Consider the following 19,784-nt stretch of genomic DNA (forward strand, 5'->3'; position numbering starts at 1 on the left):
TCTTTTCAAAGGTTTTCGGTGCCCTTCTCTCTGTAATCAGAGAGCGGGGTATTGCGGTGTTTCCTTATTTGGACGATATCTTGGTACTTGCTCAGTCTTTACGTTCTGCAGAATCTCACACTAATCAACTTGTGTTGTTTCTTCAAGAACATGGTTTGAGGATCAATTTACCAAAAAGTTCCTTGATTCCTCAGACAAGGGTAACCTTTTTAGGCTTCCAGATAGATTCAGTATCCATGACTTTGTCTCTAACAGACTAAATACGTCTGAAATTGGTTTCAGCTTGTCGGAACCTTCAGTCTCAATCATTCCCTTCAGTAGCTATGTGCATGGAAGTTTTAGGTCTCATGACTGCATCATCGGACGCGATCCCCTTTGCTCGTTTTCACATGAGACCTCTTCAGCTTTGCATGCTGAATCAATGGTGCCGGGATTATACAAAGATATCACAATTAATATCCTTAAATCCCAATGTTCAACACTCTCTGACGTGGTGGTTAAATCACCAGCGTTTAGTTCAGGGGGCCTCTTTTCTTCGTCCAACCTGGACTGTGATTTCAACAGATGCGAGTCTTTCAGGTTGGGGAGCTGTCTGGGGATCTCTGACAGCGCAGGGGCTTTGGAAATCTCAAGAGGCGAGATTACCAATCAATATTTTGGAACTCTCTGCGATTTTCAGAGCTCTTCAGTTCTGGCCTCTTCTGAAGAGAGAATCATTTGTTTTCAGACAGACAATGTCACGACCGTGGCGTATGTCAATCATCAAGGTGGGACTCACAGTCCTCAGGCTATGAAAGAAGTATATACTTGCATGGGCGGAATCCAGCTCCTGTCTAATCTCTGCGGTTCATATCCCAGGTATAGACAATTGGGAAGCGGATTATCTCAGTCGCCAGACGTTACATCCGGGAGAATGGTCTCTTCACCCAGATGTGTTTCTTCAGATTGTTCAAATATGGGGGCTTCCAGAAATAGATCTGATGGCTTCTCATCTAAACAGGAAACTTCCCAGGTATCTGTCCAGATCCAGGGATCCTCAGGCGGAAGCAGTGGATGCATTGTCACTTCCTTGGAATTATCAACCTGCTTATATCTTTCCGCCTCTAGTTCTTCTTCCAAGAGTGATTTCCAAAATCATAATGGAACGTTCGTTTGTTCTGCTGGTGGCTCCAGCATGGCCACACAGGTTTTGGTATGCAGATCTTGTTCAGATGTCCAGTCGCCAACCTTGGCCACTTCCGTTAAGGTCAGACCTTCTATCTCAAGGTCCGTTTTTCCATCAGGATCTCAAATCATTAAATTTGAAGGTATGGAGATTGAACGCTTAGTGCTTAGTCATAGAGGTTTCTTTGACTCAGTGATCAATACTATGTTACAGGCTCGTAAATCTGTGTCTAGAAAGATTTATTACCGAGTTTGGAAGACTTACATTTCATGGTGTTCCTCTCATAAGTTCTCTTGGCATTCTTTTAGAATTTCTACAATTTTACAGTTTCTTCAGGATGGTTTGGATAAAGGTTTGTCTGCAAGTTCCTTGAAAGGACAAATCTCTGCTCTTTCTGTTTTGTTTCACAGAAAAATTGCTAATCTTCCTGATATTCGTTGTTTTGTACAGACTTTGGTTCGTATGAAGCCTGTCATTAAGTCAATCTCTCCTTCTTGGAGTCTTAATTTAGTTTTGAGAGCTTTACAGGCTCCTCCGTTTGAGCCTATGCATTCTCTGGATATTAAGTTACTTTCTTGGAAAGTATTGTTTCTTTTGGCTATCTCTTCTGCTAGAAGAGTTTCTGAGTTATCTGCTCTTTCTTGTGAGTCTCCTTTTCTGATTTTTCATCAGGATAAGGCGGTTTTGCGGACTTCATTAAAATTTTTACCTAAGGTTGTGAATTCCAACAACATTAGTAGAGAAATTGTTGTCCCTTCATTGTGTCCTAATCCTAAGAATTCTTTGGAAAAATCTTTGCATTCTTTGGATGTGGTAAGAGCTTTGAAATATTATGTGGAAGCTACTAAAGATTTCAGAAAGACTTTTAGTCTATTTGTTATCTTTTCTGGTCCTAAGAAATGTCAGAAAGCTTCTGCTATTTCTTTGGCTTCTTGGTTAAAACTTTTGATTCATCATGCTTATATGGAGTCGGGTAAATCCCCGCCTCAGAGAATTACAGCTCTTTCTACTAGGTCAGTTTCTACCTCCTGGGATTTTAAGAATGAAGCTTCTGTTGATCAGATTTGCAAAGCAGCAACTTGGTCTTCTTTGCATACTTTTACTAAATTCTACCATTTTTATGTTTTTTCTTCTTCAGAAGCAGTTTTTGGTAGAATAAGTTCTTCAGGCAGCTGTTTCAGTTTGATTCTTCTGCTTATAATTTCAGTTTTTTTCATTATAAGATTAAAACTTTTTGATTTGGGTCGTGGATTCTTTTTTCAGCGGAATTGGCTGTCTTTATTTTTATCCCTCCCTCTCTAGTGACTCTTGTGTGGAGTTCCACATCTTGGGTATTTGCTATCCCATACGTCACTAGCTTATGGACTCTTGCCAATTACATGAAAGAAAACATAATTTATGTAAGAACTTACCTGATAAATTAATTTCTTTCATATTGGCAAGAGTCCATGAGGCCCACCCTTTTTGTGGTGGTTATGATTTTTTTGTATAAAGCACAATTATTCCAATTCCTTGTTGATGCTTTCGCTCCTTTCTTATCACCCCACTTCTTGGCTATTCGTTAAACTGAATTGTGGGTGTGGTGGGGGGTGTATTTATAGGCATTTTGAGGTTTGGGAAACTTTGCCCCTCCTGGTAGGAATGTATATCCCATACGTCACTAGCTCATGGACTCTTGCCAATATGAAAGAAATGAATTTATCAGGTAAGTTCTTACATAAATTATGTTTTTCACAGCTAGAGGGCGCTAGTTCATGTGTGCCATATAAATAACATTGTGCTCACGGCAGTGGAGTTACTTATGAGAGGGCACTGATTGGCTAAAATGCAAATCTGTCAAAAGAACTGAAATAAGGGGGCGGTCTGCAGAGGCTTGGATACAAGATAATCACAGAGGTAAAAAGTATATTAATATAACCATGTTGGTTATGCAAAACGGGAGAATGGGTAATCAAGGAATTATCTATCTTTTTAAACAATATTATTTCTGGAGTAGACTGTCCCTTTAACTTGTTTGAATTAATTCTAGGTGGGATTTCAAGTCCCTAAAGTGTCAGCATGCCTGTGTCTCATTGTCTGCACACACTCAAGTTGAAAAACTGTTTCATAATATTTTGTATTAATGTGTTTTTCCTTCAAGAAATAAACATTAATTATAAAAAATTAAAATCTTTTTTTGTTACATGGTCACAGTTTTCTGTTTTACTGAGACCAAGGCAGAGGTTCTTTAACTGGCATTTCCTATTTGCTTAGCAGCCCTGCAATGTTGGACTCTAGACTCATATCTTTGGGTCCCAACCAAACCAGATGCACAGAACAAACACATGTTGTTACCTGTATATTGTGTCAAGAGGAGCAAGCGTTCACCGTGGGCAATAAAGCAATGGTGCTTGCTGCATTCATCCAGAGATCTACTGTGTTCTCCAAAGATAGAAGTAAAATTATTCAAGATCCTGGTAAGAAACAACGTAGTCATTTTTTTTCACAACTGCTTCAAGGCTAATTGTATTTTTTTTTAATTGCCTGTATTGATTAATCACCAAAAATGTCATCTAAATCAGTGGTCGCAAACCAGTGGTCCATGGACCACTGGTGGTCCACGAGAAGATGTTGGTGGTCCTTGACACCATCAAGTAGGAATTAATCTCCTCTGATGGTGTCACCCCTGTCGTACCACAACTCCCTACAGTGCCTGGCTGGACCTCAGTGAAAACCAACGGAGGAGGAGTTAAATTACAATCTCCCTACGCACGTTGCGTAGTACTGTGCAACTTGCATAGCTAGATTGTATTTTTAACTCCTCCCACCTGGTGCGCTACTCAGAGGAAGATGCTTCCATTCTAATGCCAGCAGAGGTTGGTATAGTCTTGGCTTGAAATAGTGGAATTAAAGTATATAAAAAAAGAAAATCTTAAAAAATGTTTTTCTCATATTTCATTAATGTTCTTCCCTTTACCTGTCTCTTTGAAGTAGTTTTCCTAATTTCTTCAGATGGACTTACATCACTGTTTTTCTTACTCCCCTCCATCTTCTTTTTTTATTAAATATTAATTCTTTTTCATTCTAATAATTTTCCTGCACACAAAGCCGTTCCACCTGAATTCCAGTAAGTGCCATCTAGCAGATCAGCCATATCCCACAAGTATTATAGTTATAGTAATTGCCAGTAACATCAGTCGTGGTTAGCTCACATCCATATTGAGAGCTTTCTGATATAAACTTAATTTATGACTCCAATGTCTGTCCATGATCATAAGTAGTTTAGAATAATTCCTAACTGGGGAGGTGACTTGGAAGTCTTGTGGTCCTTTTAAACATAATTATTTTTTTTCCACTTTCTGCCTCTCTGTTTCCAGCTCAAAAGTTGGCACTCACCCATCATCTGTCATTTTTTAAGTATTCTCTCAGTTCTGTCATTCAGTTAGTTAATTCCCAAAAAAAAATTCTTAAAAATGTGTAAATGTATGCATAATGTAAACTTAGCTATGGTTATACTAGTTATGCACAGTATGTGTGTGTGTGTGTATATATATATATATATATATATATATATATATATATATATATATACATCAATCTGTTTGGTTTAGTATTCATGTGCAGGAACTGTCCACCCAGACTAAAACAAAAGCTTAGACTTTAGGAAGGCATATTTCTCCAACATAGGTGTGTCCGGTCCACGGCGTCATCCTTACTTGTGGGATATTCTCTTCCCCAACAGGAAATGGCAAAGAGCCCAGCAAAGCTGGTCACATGATCCCTCCTAGGCTCCGCCTACCCCAGTCATTCTCTTTGCCGTTGTACAGGCAACATCTCCACGGAGATGGCTTAGAGTTTTTTAGTGTTTAACTGTAGTTTTTCATTATTCAATCAAGAGTTTGTTATTTTCAAATAGTGCTGGTACGTACTATTTACTCAGAAACAGAAAAGAGATGAAGAATTCTGTTTGTATGAGGAAAATGATTTTAGCAACCGTAACTAAAATCCATGGCTGTTCCACACAGGACTGTTGAGAGCATTAACTTCAGTTGGGGGAACAGTTTGCAGTCCTTTGCTGCTTGAGGTATGACACATTCTAACAAGACGATGTAATGCTGGAAGCTGTCATTTTCCCTATGGGATCCGGTAAGCCATGTTTATTACGATTGTAAATAAGGGCTTCACAAGGGCTTATTTAGACTGTAGACATTTTTTGGGCTAAATCGATCGATATTAACACTTATTTAGCCTTGAGGAATCATTTATTCTGGGTACTTTGATATAATAATATCGGCAGGCACTGTTTTAGACACCTTATTCTTTAGGGGCTTTCCCAAAGCATAGGCAGAGTCTCATTTTCGCGCCGGTGTTGCGCACTTGTTTTTGAGAGGCATGGCATGCAGTCGCATGTGAGAGGAGCTCTGATACTTATAAAAGACTTCTGAAGGCATCATTTGGTATCGTATTCCCCTTGGGTTTGGTTGGGTCTCAGCAAAGCAGATACCAGGGACTGTAAAGGGGTTAAAGCCTAAAACGGCTCCGGTTCCGTTATTTTAAGGGTTAAAGCTTCCAAAATTGGTGTGCAATATTTTCAAGGCTTTAAGACACTGTGGTGAAAGTTTGGTGAATTTTGAACAATTCCTTCATGTTTTTTCGCAATTGCAGTAATAAAGTGTGTTCAGTTTAAAATTTAAAGTGACAGTAACGGTTTTATTTCAAAACGTTTTTTGTACTTTCTTATCAAGTTTATGCCTGTTTAACATGTCTGAACTACCAGATAGACTGTGTTCTGAATGTGGGGAAGCCAGAATTCCTATTCATTTAAATAAATGTGATTTATGTGATAATGACAATGATGCCCAAGATGATTCCTCAAGTGAGGGGAGTAAGCATGGTACTGCATCATTCCCTCCTTCGTCTACACGAGTCTTGCCCACTCAGGAGGCCCCTAGTACATCTAGCGCGCCAATACTCCTTACTATGCAACAATTAACGGCTGTAATGGATAATTCTGTCAAAAACATTTTAGCCAAAATGAACCCTTGTCAGCGTAAGCGTGGATGCTCTGTTTTAGTTACTGAAGAGCATGACGACGCTGATATTAATATCTCTGAAGGGCCCCTAACCCAATCTGAGGGGGCCAGGGAGGTTTTGTCTGAGGGAGAAATTACTGATTTAGGGAACATTTCTCAGCAGGCTGAATCTGATGTGATTACTTTTAAATTTAAATTGGAACATCTCCGCATTTTGCTTAAGGAGGTATTATCCACTCTGGATGATTGTGAAAATTTGGTCATCCCAGAGAAACTATGTAAAATGGACAAGTTCCTAGAGGTGCCGGGGCTCCCAGAAGCTTTTCCTATACCCAAGCGGGTGGCGGACATTGTTAATAAAGAATGGGAAAGGCCCGGTATTCCTTTCGTCCCTCCCCCCATATTTAAAAAATTGTTTCCTATGGTCGACCCCAGAAAGGACTTATGGCAGTCAGTCCCCAAGGTCGAGGGAGCGGTTTCTACTTTAAACAAACGCACCACTATTCCCATAGAGGATAGTTGTGCTTTCAAAGATCCTATGGATAAAAAATTAGAAGGTTTGCTTAAAAAGATGTTTGTTCAGCAGGGTTACCTTCTACAACCCATTTCATGCATTGTCCCTGTCACTACAGCCGCATATTTCTGGTTTGATGAACTGATTAAGGTGCTCGATAGTGACTCTCCTCCTTATGAGGAGATTATGGACAGAGTCAATGCTCTCAAATTGGCTAATTCTTTCACTCTAGACGCCTCTTTGCAATTGGCTAAGTTAGCGGCTAAGAATTCTGGGTTTGCTATTGTGGCGCGCAGAGCGCTTTGGTTGAAATCTTGGTCGGCTGATGCGTCTTCCAAGAACAAGCTACTAAACATTCCTTTCAAGGGGAAAACGCTGTTTGGTCCTGACTTGAAAGAGATTATCTCTGATATCACTGGGGGTAAGGGCCATGCCCTTCCTCAGGATCGGCCTTTCAAGGCAAAAAATAGACCTAATTTTCGTCCCTTTCGTAAAAACGGACCAGCCCAAGGTGCTACGTCCTCTAAGCAAGAAGGTAATACTTCTCAGGCCAAGCCAGCTTGGAGACCAATGCAAGGCTGGAACAAGGGAAAGCAGGCAAAGAAACCTGCCACTGCTACCAAGACAGCATGAAATATCGGCCCCCGATCCGGGACCGGATCTGGTGGGGGGCAGACTCTCTCTCTTCGCTCAGGCTTGGGCAAGAGATGTTCTGGATCCTTGGGCGCTAGAAATAGTCTCCCAGGGTTATCTTCTGGAATTCAAGGGACTTCCCCCAAGGGGAAGGTTCCACAGGTCTCAGTTGTCTTCAGACCACAGAAAAAGACAGGCGTTCTTACATTGCGTAGAAGACCTGTTAAAAATGGGAGTGATTCATCCTGTTCCATTGAGAGAACAAGGGATGGGGTTCTACTCCAATCTGTTCATAGTTCCCAAAAAAGAGGGAACATTCAGACCAATCCTAGATCTCAAGATCTTAAACAAATTTCTCAAGGTCCCATCTTTCAAGATGGAAACCATTCGAACTATCCTTCCTTCCATCCAGGAAGGTCAATTCATGACCACGGTGGATTTAAAGGATGCGTATCTACATATTCCTATCCACAAGGAACATCATCGGTTCCTAAGGTTTGCATTCCTGGACAAACATTACCAGTTCGTGGCGCTTCCTTTCGGATTAGCCACTGCTCCAAGGATTTTCACAAAGGTACTAGGGTCCCTTCTAGCTGTGCTAAGACCAAGGGGCATTGCAGTAGTACCTTACCTGGACGACATTCTGATTCAAGCGTCGTCCCTCCCTCGAGCAAAGGCTCACACGGACATCGTCCTGGCCTTTCTCAGATCGCACGGCTGGAAAGTGAACGTGGAAAAGAGTTCTCTATCCCCGTCAACAAGGGTTCCCTTCTTGGGAACAATTATAGACTCCTCAGAAATGAGGATTTTTCTAACAGAGGCCAGAAAGACAAAGCTTCTGGACTCTTGTCGAATACTTCACTCCGTTCCTCTTCCTTCCGTAGCTCAGTGCATGGAAGTGATCGGGTTGATGGTAGCGGCAATGGACATAGTTCCTTTTGCGCGCATTCATCTAAGACCATTACAACTGTGCATGCTCAGTCAGTGGAATGGGGACTATACAGACTTGTCTCCAAAGATACAAGTAAATCAGAGGACCAGAGACTCACTCCGTTGGTGGCTGTCCCTGGACAACCTGTCACGAGGGATGACATTCCACAGACCAGAGTGGGTCATTGTCACGACCGACGCCAGTCTGATGGGCTGGGGCGCGGTCTGGGGATCCCTGAAAGCTCAGGGTCTTTGGTCTCGGGAAGAATCTCTTCTACCGATAAATATTCTGGAACTGAGAGCGATATTCAATGCTCTCAAGGCTTGGCCTCAGCTAGCGAGGACCAAGTTCATACGGTTTCAATCAGACAACATGACGACTGTTGCGTACATCAACCATCAGGGGGGAACAAGGAGTTCCCTAGCGATGGAAGAAGTGACCAAGATTATTCTATGGGCGGAGTCTCACTCCTGCCACCTGTCTGCTATCCACATCCCGGGAGTGGAAAATTGGGAAGCGGATTTTCTGAGTCGTCAGACATTGCATCCGGGGGAGTGGGAACTCCATCCGGAAATCTTTGCCCAAGTCACTCAACTTTGGGGCATTCCAGACATGGATCTGATGGCCTCTCGTCAGAACTTCAAGGTTCCTTGCTACGGGTCCAGATCCAGGGATCCCAAGGCGGCTCTAGTGGATGCACTAGTAGCACCTTGGACCTTCAAACTAGCTTATGTGTTCCCGCCGTTTCCTCTCATCCCCAGGCTGGTAGCCAGGATCAATCAGGAGAGGGCGTCGGTGATCTTGATAGCTCCTGCGTGGCCACGCAGGACTTGGTATGCAGATCTGGTGAATATGTCATCGGCTCCACCTTGGAAGCTACCTTTGAGACGAGACCTTCTTGTTCAGGGTCCGTTCGAACATCCGAATCTGGTTTCACTCCAGCTGACTGCTTGGAGATTGAACGCTTGATTTTATCGAAGCGAGGTTTCTCAGATTCTGTTATCGATACTCTTGTTCAGGCCAGAAAGCCTGTAACTAGAAAGATTTACCACAAAATTTGGAAAAAATATATCTGTTGGTGTGAATCTAAAGGATTCCCTTGGGACAAGGTTAAGATTCCTAGGATTCTATCCTTCCTTCAAGAAGGATTGGAAAAAGGATTATCGGCAAGTTCCCTGAAGGGACAGATTTCTGCCTTGTCGGTGTTACTTCACAAAAAACTGGCAGCTGTGCCAGATGTTCAAGCCTTTGTTCAGGCTCTGGTTAGAATCAAGCCTGTTTACAAACCTTTGACTCCTCCTTGGAGTCTCAATTTAGTTCTTTCAGTTCTTCAGGGGGTTCCGTTTGAACCCTTACATTCCGTTGATATTAAGTTATTATCTTGGAAAGTTTTGTTTTTGGTTGCAATTTCTTCTGCTAGAAGAGTTTCAGAATTATCTGCTCTGCAGTGTTCTCCTCCTTATCTGGTGTTCCATGCAGATAAGGTGGTTTTACGTACTAAACCTGGTTTTCTTCCAAAAGTTGTTTCTAACAAAAACATTAACCAGGAGATTATCGTACCTTCTCTGTGTCCGAAACCAGTTTCAAAGAAGGAACGCTTGTTGCACAATTTGGATGTTGTTCGCGCTCTAAAGTTCTATTTAGATGCTACAAAGGATTTTAGACAAACATCTTCCCTGTTTGTTGTTTATTCAGGTAAAAGGAGAGGTCAAAAAGCAACTTCTACCTCTCTCTCTTTTTGGATTAAAAGCATCATCAGATTAGCTTACGAGACTGCCGGACGGCAGCCTCCCGAAAGAATCACAGCTCATTCCACTAGGGCTGTGGCTTCCACATGGGCCTTCAAGAACGAGGCTTCTGTTGATCAGATATGTAGGGCAGCGACTTGGTCTTCACTGCACACTTTTACCAAATTTTACAAGTTTGATACTTTTGCTTCTTCTGAGGCTATTTTTGGGAGAAAGGTTTTGCAAGCCGTGGTGCCTTCCATTTAGGTGACCTGATTTGCTCCCTCCCTTCATCCGTGTCCTAAAGCTTTGGTATTGGTTCCCACAAGTAAGGATGACGCCGTGGACCGGACACACCTATGTTGGAGAAAACAGAATTTATGTTTACCTGATAAATTTCTTTCTCCAACGGTGTGTCCGGTCCACGGCCCGCCCTGGTTTTTTAATCAGGTCTGATAATTTATTTTCTTTAACTACAGTCACCACGGTACCATATGGTTTCTCCTATGCTATTATTCCTCCTTAACGTCGGTCGAATGACTGGGGTAGGCGGAGCCTAGGAGGGATCATGTGACCAGCTTTGCTGGGCTCTTTGCCATTTCCTGTTGGGGAAGAGAATATCCCACAAGTAAGGATGACGCCGTGGACCGGACACACCGTTGGAGAAAGAAATTTATCAGGTAAACATAAATTCTGTTTTTTCATTAATGGGGGAATATTTAAAAGGGAAATCTCTTATTACAGGGGTTCAAGAACAGTGGGAATTTGTGAAATGTGCCATTTTAGATGCAACCGCACACTGTATTAGACATGTCTGTAAAAGTAAAAGAAAGCAGAAACCAATTTGGTTTTCCAAAGAAGTAGCACATGCTGTAAAGATAAAAAAGATAGCTTATCAAAATTACAGACACACACAAGCAGATGATGATATCAAAATATGGAGACTCCAACAAAAAAAGACTAAGCAGTTAATTAGGAAGGTTAAAGCTCATGCAGAAGAGACGATAGCACAGTCAGTAAAACATGGGGGCAAAACATTATTTAGATATATCAGTGAAAGAAGAAAAAATAAGGTAGGAATAGTAAAATTTAAATCAGTTGATGGTAGAATAATAGGAGATAAGCACATTGCAGACTGTCTCAATGATTACTTCTGTTCTGTTTTCACAAAAGATTATGAAGATAGAATGTCTACATTAAAGGGACATGAAACCCAAATATTTTCTTTTGTGATTTAAAAAGAGTATGCCATTTTAAACAACTTTCTTATTTACTTCTATTATCTCATTATCTTAATTCTCTTGACATACTTTGTTGAAAAGCATATCTAGATAGGCTCAGTAGTTGCTGATTGGTTGCTGCACATAGATCCTTCTGTGATTGGCTCCCCTATGTGCATTGCTATTTCTTCAATAAAGGATATCTAAAGAATGATGCAAATTAGATAATAGAAGTAAATTGGAATGTTGTTTAAAATTGTATTCTCTACTTGAATCATGAAAGAAAAGATTTGGGTTTAGTGTCCCTTTAAGGGATGCTACGAAAAATAGAAACAAGCTCAACCGTATTTTACAGAGGATGAGGTTTTGTTAGCATTATCAAAAATAAATGTTAAAAAAGCAGTGGGTCCTGATAATATTCATCCAAGGGTTTTAAAAGAACTTCGATCAGTACTAACTGTCCCATTAACTGATCTGTTTAATCAGTCACTATTAACAGGAGCTGTCCCAGATGATTGGAGAATAGCAAATGTAATACCTCTTCATAAAAAGGGCAGTAGGGAAGAATCTGGTAACTACAGGCCAGTTAGTTTAACTTCAGTAGTAGGGAAATTAATGGAAAGCCTCTTAAAAGAAAGAATTATGACTTACATAAAGACAAACAATTTAGAGGACCAAATTCAGCATGGTTTTACTTCAGGGAGATCATGTCAGACTAATCTAGTTGACTTCTTTGATTTTGTAACAAAAGTATTAGACAAGGGTGGAGCAGTTGATGTAGCATATCTAGATTTCAGCAAAGCATTTAACACCGTTCCACACAATAAACATTAATCACAAACTGTATCTCCTTGGTCTAGATTCAAAAATTGTGAACTGGGTGGAATGCTGACAGAAAACAAAGTGTCTTAGTAAATTGAGTTCATTCAGCAGAGGGGGCTGTTACTAGTGGTGTTACTCATGGGTCAGTTCTGGGGCCTGTTTTGTTTAAAATATTTATCTGTGATATCAGCATAGGGCTACAGAGGAACGTATGTCTGTTTGCAGATGATTCAAACATTTGTAACAGAGTGGATGTTCCGGGGGGGTAGACAAAATTAGAAGTGATATACAACAGTTGGAGGATTAGACAAACGACTGGGATCTAAAGTTTATCACAGAAAAGTGTAAAATAATGCATTTAGTGAAGAAATATCCAAATGTTAATTACAGACTCAATGACACTTTACTGACTGTTACAGATGAAGAACAGGACTTGGGAATTATTATTTCAGATGATTTAAAACTTAGTAAACAATGTAGTAATGCAGTGAGTAAGGCTAGCAGAATGCTTGGATGTATATTGGTAGAGGTATTTGCAGCAGAAATAGTAAGGTTCTTATGCCACTTTATAGATCATTAGTTAGGCCTCATCTTGAGTATTGTGTGCAGTTCTGGAGGCCATATCTTCAGAAGGATATTAACAAACTTGAATCTGTGCAAAGGAGGGCTGCCAAAATGGTACATGTTCTAAAAAATAAAACTTACCAGGATAGGCTCAATGACCTAAATATGTATAGCTTAGAGGAGAGAAGGGAAAGAGGTGATATGATAGCAACTTTCAAGTACGTTTAAGGGCTTAGTAAAACTGAGGCTGTGGATATTTTAGATAAAATGGAAAATTCAAGAACAAGGGGTCATGATCTCAAGCTAAAGGGTAGTAGATTCAGGAGTAATTTGAGGAAGCACTTCTTTACAGAAAGAGTGATTGATTTATGGAATAAATTTCCTCAAGAGGTAGTAGCGACAAACACTGTGGGGGACTTTAAAAATGCATGGGACAAGCATAAGGCTATCCTACAAACTAGATAAGTTTATACTGTTAGGTAATATCGGGCAGACTTGCTGGGCCTATGGCTCTTATCTGCCGTCATTATCTACATTATACAGGTTTGTACCTTTTTAAAAAAAAAAAATCATGTTAGTGGTCCACAGGATTCAAAATTGTGAGTTTAGTGGTCCCTGAGGTCCGAAAGGTTGGCGACCCCTGATCTAAATCAATGTAAAAAAAAAATATTGTTGTCATAACAGCCATAAATGAACAGTTATAGCTGATATCCTATTGTAAGTTACTGCATTTCTACTAACCAACTATCCAGAGACTTTTTTTCAATGTATTAATCAACTGCTTTATTAAAGGGACAGGAAACCCAAAATACTTTTAATGATTCATATAGAACATAAAATTTCACATTTTAATTTTATCAAGTTTGCTTCATTCTCTTGTTAACCTTTGCTAAAGAAACAGCATTGCAGTACTGTCAGCAAGCTGAACACATCTAGATAGCCAACCACAATACACAAATGTATGCTGGCATTAATCGCCAGCTAGCTACCACTAGTGTAGGATATGTATGTGTTCAACAATGGATACCAAAAGAACAAAGCACATTTGAAGTTAGAAGTGATTATTAAAATGACATGCTTTATCTGAAGCATGCAATGTTAGTTTTGTTATCCCTATCCCTTTAATATTATAGTGGTCTGTTTCTGAAATTAAGACTATTTTTCCGGAATCAAAGGATATGTCTAGTTTTGTAGTATTATATTTTGAAGAGTTATCTCTCTCTCTCTCTCTCTCTCTCTCTATCTCTCTCTATCTCTCTCTATCTCTCTCTATCTCTCTCTATCATCTCTCTCTTTCTTTCTTTCTCTTTTTTCTTTCTCTCTTTTTTTCTTTCCATAAGGCAGGGAGAGTCCACGACTTCATTCCTTAATGTTGGGAAATGCAACACCTGGCCACTAGGAGGAGGCAAAGACACCCCAGCCAAAGGCTTAAATATCCCTCCCACTTCCCCTATCCCCCCAGTCATTATATGCCTTTGGTCACTAGAGTAGGGAGGAATGAGAAGTTCCTTAGCGATGAGAGAAGTATCTCAAATCCTAGAATGGGCGGAGGCCCACAACTTTATGCTATCAGCGATCAACATTCCGGGTGTGGACAACAGGGAAGCGGACTTCCTCAGCAGGCAATCCTTCCACCCAGGGGAATGGCCTCCTGTCTCAATGCCAAACTACCCAAGTATGGGTCGAGATCGAAGGATCCTCAAGCTGTTCTAATAGATGCCCTAGCGGTTCCATGGAGGTTCAGACTCGTATATCTCTTTCCTCCATTACCTCTTTTCCCTTGTATGGTGGCCCACATCAAACAGGAGCAAACATCAGGGATTCTTATTGCTCCATCCTGGCCACGAAGGACTTGATTCGCAGATCTGGTGGGGATGTCCTCATCTCCTCCGTGGAGGTTACCTTGTCGGAGGGACCTGCTGATATAGGGTCGCTTCCTTCATCAAAATCTAGATTCTCTGAGGCTGACTGCATGGGGATTGAACACTTAGTCTTATCCAGGAGAGGTTTCTCTGAGAGTGTCATCAACACTTTGATTCAAGCTCGTAAGCCAGTTACTTGATGCATCTACCATAAGGTGTGGCGGACTTACCTGCACTGGTGTTGCGAGAATTTTATCTTTCTCCATGATGGACTGGAGAAGGGTCTATATACTAGTTTCCCTGAAGGAACAGATATCGGCCCTGTCGGTGTTGCTGCACAAGAGATTAGCTTCCGGATGTGCAGTCCTTCGTTAAGGCTCTGAGTAGGATCAGACCTGTGTTTAGAAGGATGTCTCCGCCATGGAGTCTCAATCTTGTTCTTTGTGTGTTGCAGCAGGCTCCATTTGAGCCCATGCATAATGTTGACATTAAACTGTTATCTTGGAAGGTTTTGTTTCTATTGGCTATTGCCTCTGCTTACAGAGTCTCCAAGATTTCTGCCTTGCAATGTGTTCCCCCTTACCTTGTTTTTCATGCCAATAAGGCGGTTTTACGTACTAAGTTAGGTTTCCTTCCTAAGGTGGTGTCAGATCGCAACATTAATCAAGAGATTGTTGTTTCTTCCTTGTGTCCCAATCCTCCTTCGGCGAAGGAACGTTTGCTTCACAATTTAGATGTGTTTCGTGCCTTAAAGTTCTACCTTCAGGCTACTAAGGAGTTCAGACAATCTTCATCTTTGTTTGTCATCTATGCGGGTAAGCGTAGGGGTCAGATGGCCACTACATCTTCCCTGTCTTTCTGGTTGAGAAGTGTCATCCGCCTAGCTTATGAGACGGCAGGACAACAGCCAACAGAGAGGATTACGGCTCATTCCACTAGAGCAGTGGCTTCTTCCTGGGATTTTAAGAACAAAGCCTCAACGGATCAGATTTGTAAGGTGGCTACCTGGTCCTCCTTACATACTTTTTCTAAATTTTACAAGTTTGATGTGTTTGCTACGGCTGAATCAGCTTTCGGGAGAAAGGTTTTGCAGGCTGTGGTGCCCTCTTTTTTTTTTTTTCCCTCCCCTTATTCCTTCAGTGTCCTTTGAGCTTGGGTATTGTTTTCCCAACAGTAGGAGTTGTGGACTCTCCCTGCCTTATGGAAAGAAAACAGAATTTATGCTTACCAGATAAACTCCTTTCTTTCCTGTCGGGGAGAGTCCACGACCCCGCCCGTAAGTTATTCTTTGTTTGGGCGGCTCCCTTTTTGTTTTTCTTCTGACACCTTCATTACCATGACGTTTCTCCTACTTTTCGTCGTTCCCTCGGCCGAATGACTTGGGGGATATAGGGGAAGTGGGAGGGATATTTAAGCCTTTGGCTGGGGTGTCTGCCTCCTCCTTGTGGTCCAGGTGTTGTATTTCCTAATAGTAGAGAATGAAGTCGTAGACTCTCCCTGCCAGGAAAGAAAGGAATTTATCTGGTAAGCATAAATTTAGTTTTTTCCCCCTCCAATTCTAGAGGTAGTAGAAGAATCTGTTTTAACTATTGAGAAACATTTATCCAAGTACAAAGTTTACACTAAAACTAGTTGTATCCCTATTAAGATGGACTTTGTGCTTTACTTTACATTTTTTTCCTGAACAAAGGTAAAAAATATAAATTCAGCGGCTATGGCCGCCCACGGCACAACAGTCTTCTACCAATGAGGTGCCGCTTGCACCTCTGAACCAATAGCGGTGCGTGCATACAGAAACCTGTCAGTTGACAGGCACGGCTATTGGTTCAGAGTGCAAAACATCACCTCATTGAAGGAGATCGTTGTGCCATGGGTGGCCGGACCTGCTGAATTTAGCGCTGTGTAACGGCACAGAAAGGGTGAATTTAGCACCCTTTTGTACACATTTGATCAATGAAACTCCCCTTGATTTGTAGTGATGATAAATCCTAGCATTTGTTAAACACTTGGATTTACCATCACTTAAAATTATGGTAAAAAATAAAAACAATATTAAAAATTGACTTCACAATAAGATGTTTCACTTTGGCAAAACATATGTAAAGAGGGGGGTTAGTGGATGTGGTGTGGGTGGGATCAAAAGTGACAAGTATCATTTTGGGCTGGCTAGTAACTTAGGGCTTGAAATTTTGAACCCTGTATGTATATGTGTGTGTATATATATATATATATATATATATATATATATATATATATATATATATATATATATATATATATATATATATAATGGAGAGTGCCACTGATTCTATGTGAACACTGTGTGAATGTGTATAATTAATGTGAATAAAATTTGTATAAGCAGCTGTTATATACACACGCACATATATATAATGTGTGTGTGTATCCCATCCTGGGATGGTCTGAACCCTAGCTAAGCTTAAAAGCTGTGTATATAGCGATGCTATGGCGTAAAGGGAGTCTGCGTTAAAGTAGACTGAAGTAATTGAGTCGTAAACCTCATTTGCATATCTTACCCAGAATCCTTTGCTGCATTAGAAACTGTTTCCAGAGGTTTCTTCTACTAGATACGACGAGTCCACGGATTCATCCTTACTTGTGGGATATTATCCTCCTGCTAACAGGAAGTGGCAAAGAGCACCACAGCAGAGCTGTATATATAGCTCCTCCCTTCTCTCCACCCCCAGTCATTCTCTTTGCCTATACTAGTAATAGGAAGAGGTAAAGTAAAAGAGGTGATAAAAACAGAATTTATGCTTACCTGATAAATTACTTTCTCCAACGGTGTGTCCGGTCCACGGCGTCATCCTTACTTGTGGGATATTCTCCTCCCCAACAGGAAATGGCAAAGAGCCCAGCAAAGCTGGCCATATAGTCCCTCCTAGGCTCCGCCTACCCCAGTCATTCGACCGACGGACAGGAGGAAATATATATAGGAGAAACCATATGGTAACGTGGTGACTGTAGTTAGAGAAAATAATTCATCAGACCTGATTAAAAAACCAGGGCGGGCCGTGGACCGGACACACCGTTGGAGAAAGTAATTTATCAGGTAAGCATAAATTCTGTTTTCTCCAACATAGGTGTGTCCGGTCCACGGCGTCATCCTTACTTGTGGGAACCAATACCAAAGCTTTAGGACACGGATGAAGGGAGGGAGCAAATCAGGTCACCCAAACGGAAGGCACCACGGCTTGCAAAACCTTTCTCCCAAAAATAGCCTCCGAAGAAGCAAAAGTATATAATTTAAAAAATTTGGTCAACAGGAACCTCATTCTTGAAGGCCCATGTGGAAGCCACAGCCCTAGTGGAGTGAGCTGTGATACTTTCAGGAGGCTGCCGTCCGGCAGTCTCAAAAGCCAATCTGATGATGCTTTTAAACCAAAAGGAAAGAGAGGTAGAAGTTGCTTTTTTACCTCTCCTTTAACCAGAATAAACAACAAACAAAGAAGATGTTTGTCTAAAATCTTCAGTAGCCTCTAAATAGAATTTTAGAGCACGGACAACGTCCAAATTGTGTAACAAACGTTCCTTCTATGAAACTGGATTCGGACACAAAGAAGGTACAACTATCTCCTGGTTAATATTTTTGTTGGAAACAACCTTCGGAAGAAAACCAGGCTCAGTACGTAAAACCACCTTATCTGCATGGACCAGATAGGGCGGAGAACACTGCAGAGCAGATAACTCAGAAACTCTACTAGCGGAAGAAATTGCAACCTAAAACAAAACTTTCCAAGATAATAACTTAATATCTACGGAATGTAAGAGTTCAAACGGAACCCCTTGAAGAACTGAAAGAACTAGATTAAGACTCCAGGGAAGAGTCAAAGGTCTGTAAACAGGCTTGATTCTAACCAGAGCCTGAACAAACGCTTAAACGTCTGGCACAGCTGCCAGCCTTTTGTGAAGTAAAACAGATAAAGCAGAGATCTGTCCCTTCAGAGAACTCGCAGAAAATCCTTTCTCCAAACCTTCTTGTAGAAAGGAAAGAATCTTAGGAATTTTTATCTTGTTCCATGGGAATCCTTTAGATTCACACCAACAGATATATTTTTTCCATATATTATGGTAAATTTTTCTAGTTACAGGCTTTCTAGCCTGAATAAGAGTATCTATTACAGAATCTGAAAACCCACGCTTTGATAAAATCAAGCGTTCAAACTCCAAGCAGTCAGTTGGAGGAAAACCAGATTCGGATGTTCGAATGGACCCTGAATAAGAAGGTCCTGTCTCAAAGGTAGCTTCCATGGTGGAGCCGATGACACATTCACCAGGTCTGCATACCAAGTCCTGCGTGGCCACACAGGAACTATCAAGATCACCGAAGCCCTCTCCAGATTGATCCTGGCTACCAGCCTGGGAATGAGAGGAAACGGTGGGAATACATAAGCTAGGTTGAAGATCCAAGGTGCTACTATTGTATCCAATAGAGTCGCCTTGGGATCCCTGGATTTGGACCCGTAACAAGGGACCATGAAGTTCTGACGAAAGGCCATCAGAACCATGACTGGAATGCCCCATAATTGAGTTATTTGGGCAAAGATTTCCAGATGGAGTTCCCACTCCCCCGGATGCTTCTCCATCGCCAGGGAACTCCTTGTTACCCCCTGATGGTTGATATATGTAACAGTCGTCATGATGTCTGATTGAAACCTTATGAATTTGGCCTTTGCTAGTCGAGGCCAAGCCTTGAGAGCATTGAATATCGCTCTCAGTTCCATTATGTTTATCGGGAGAAGAGAGTCTTCCCGAAACCATAGACCCTGAGCTTTCAGGGGTTCCCAGACCGCGCCCCAGCCCACCAGACTGGCGTCGGTCGTGACAATGACCTACTCTGGTCTGCGGAAGCTCATTCCCTGTGACAGGTTGTCCAGGGTCAGCCACCAACGGAGTGAATCTCTGGTTATTTGATCTACATCGTCGGAGACAAGTCTGTATAATCCCCATTCCACTGTCTGAGCATGCACAGGTGTAATGGTCTTAGATGAATTCGTGCAAAAGGAACTATGTCCATTGCCGCAACCATCAAACCTATTACTTCCATGCACTGCGCTATGGAAGGAAGAAGAACAGAATGAAGTACCTGACAAGAGCTTAGAAGTTTTGATTTTCTGGCCTCTGTCAGAAAAACCTTCATTTCTAAGGAAACTATTATTGTTCCCAAGAAGGGAACTCTTGTTGACGGGGACAGAGAACTTTTTTCTATTTTCACTTTCCACCTGTGAGATCTGAGAAAGGCTAGGACAATGTCCGTATGGGCCCTTGCTTTTGACAGAGACGACACTTGAATCAGGATGTCGTCCAAGTAAG

At 41.4% G+C, this 19,784-nt stretch overlaps 1 protein-coding gene across 1 annotated transcript in view; it reads left to right on the top strand.

The window, feature by feature from the left end:
- UBR2 (ubiquitin protein ligase E3 component n-recognin 2) overlaps nucleotides 1-19,784 on the top strand; it is a 689,885-nt gene that overhangs the window by 449,864 nt on the left and 220,237 nt on the right. Inside the window, 1 exon segment of the mRNA XM_053712365.1 lies at nucleotides 3,422-3,621. Within this exon segment, the coding sequence (XP_053568340.1) occupies nucleotides 3,422-3,621 (200 nt within the window).

The sequence above is a fragment of the Bombina bombina genome, chromosome 4 (genome assembly GCF_027579735.1).
Source record: "Bombina bombina isolate aBomBom1 chromosome 4, aBomBom1.pri, whole genome shotgun sequence".
In the NCBI taxonomy this organism is placed as follows: domain Eukaryota; kingdom Metazoa; phylum Chordata; class Amphibia; order Anura; family Bombinatoridae; genus Bombina; species Bombina bombina.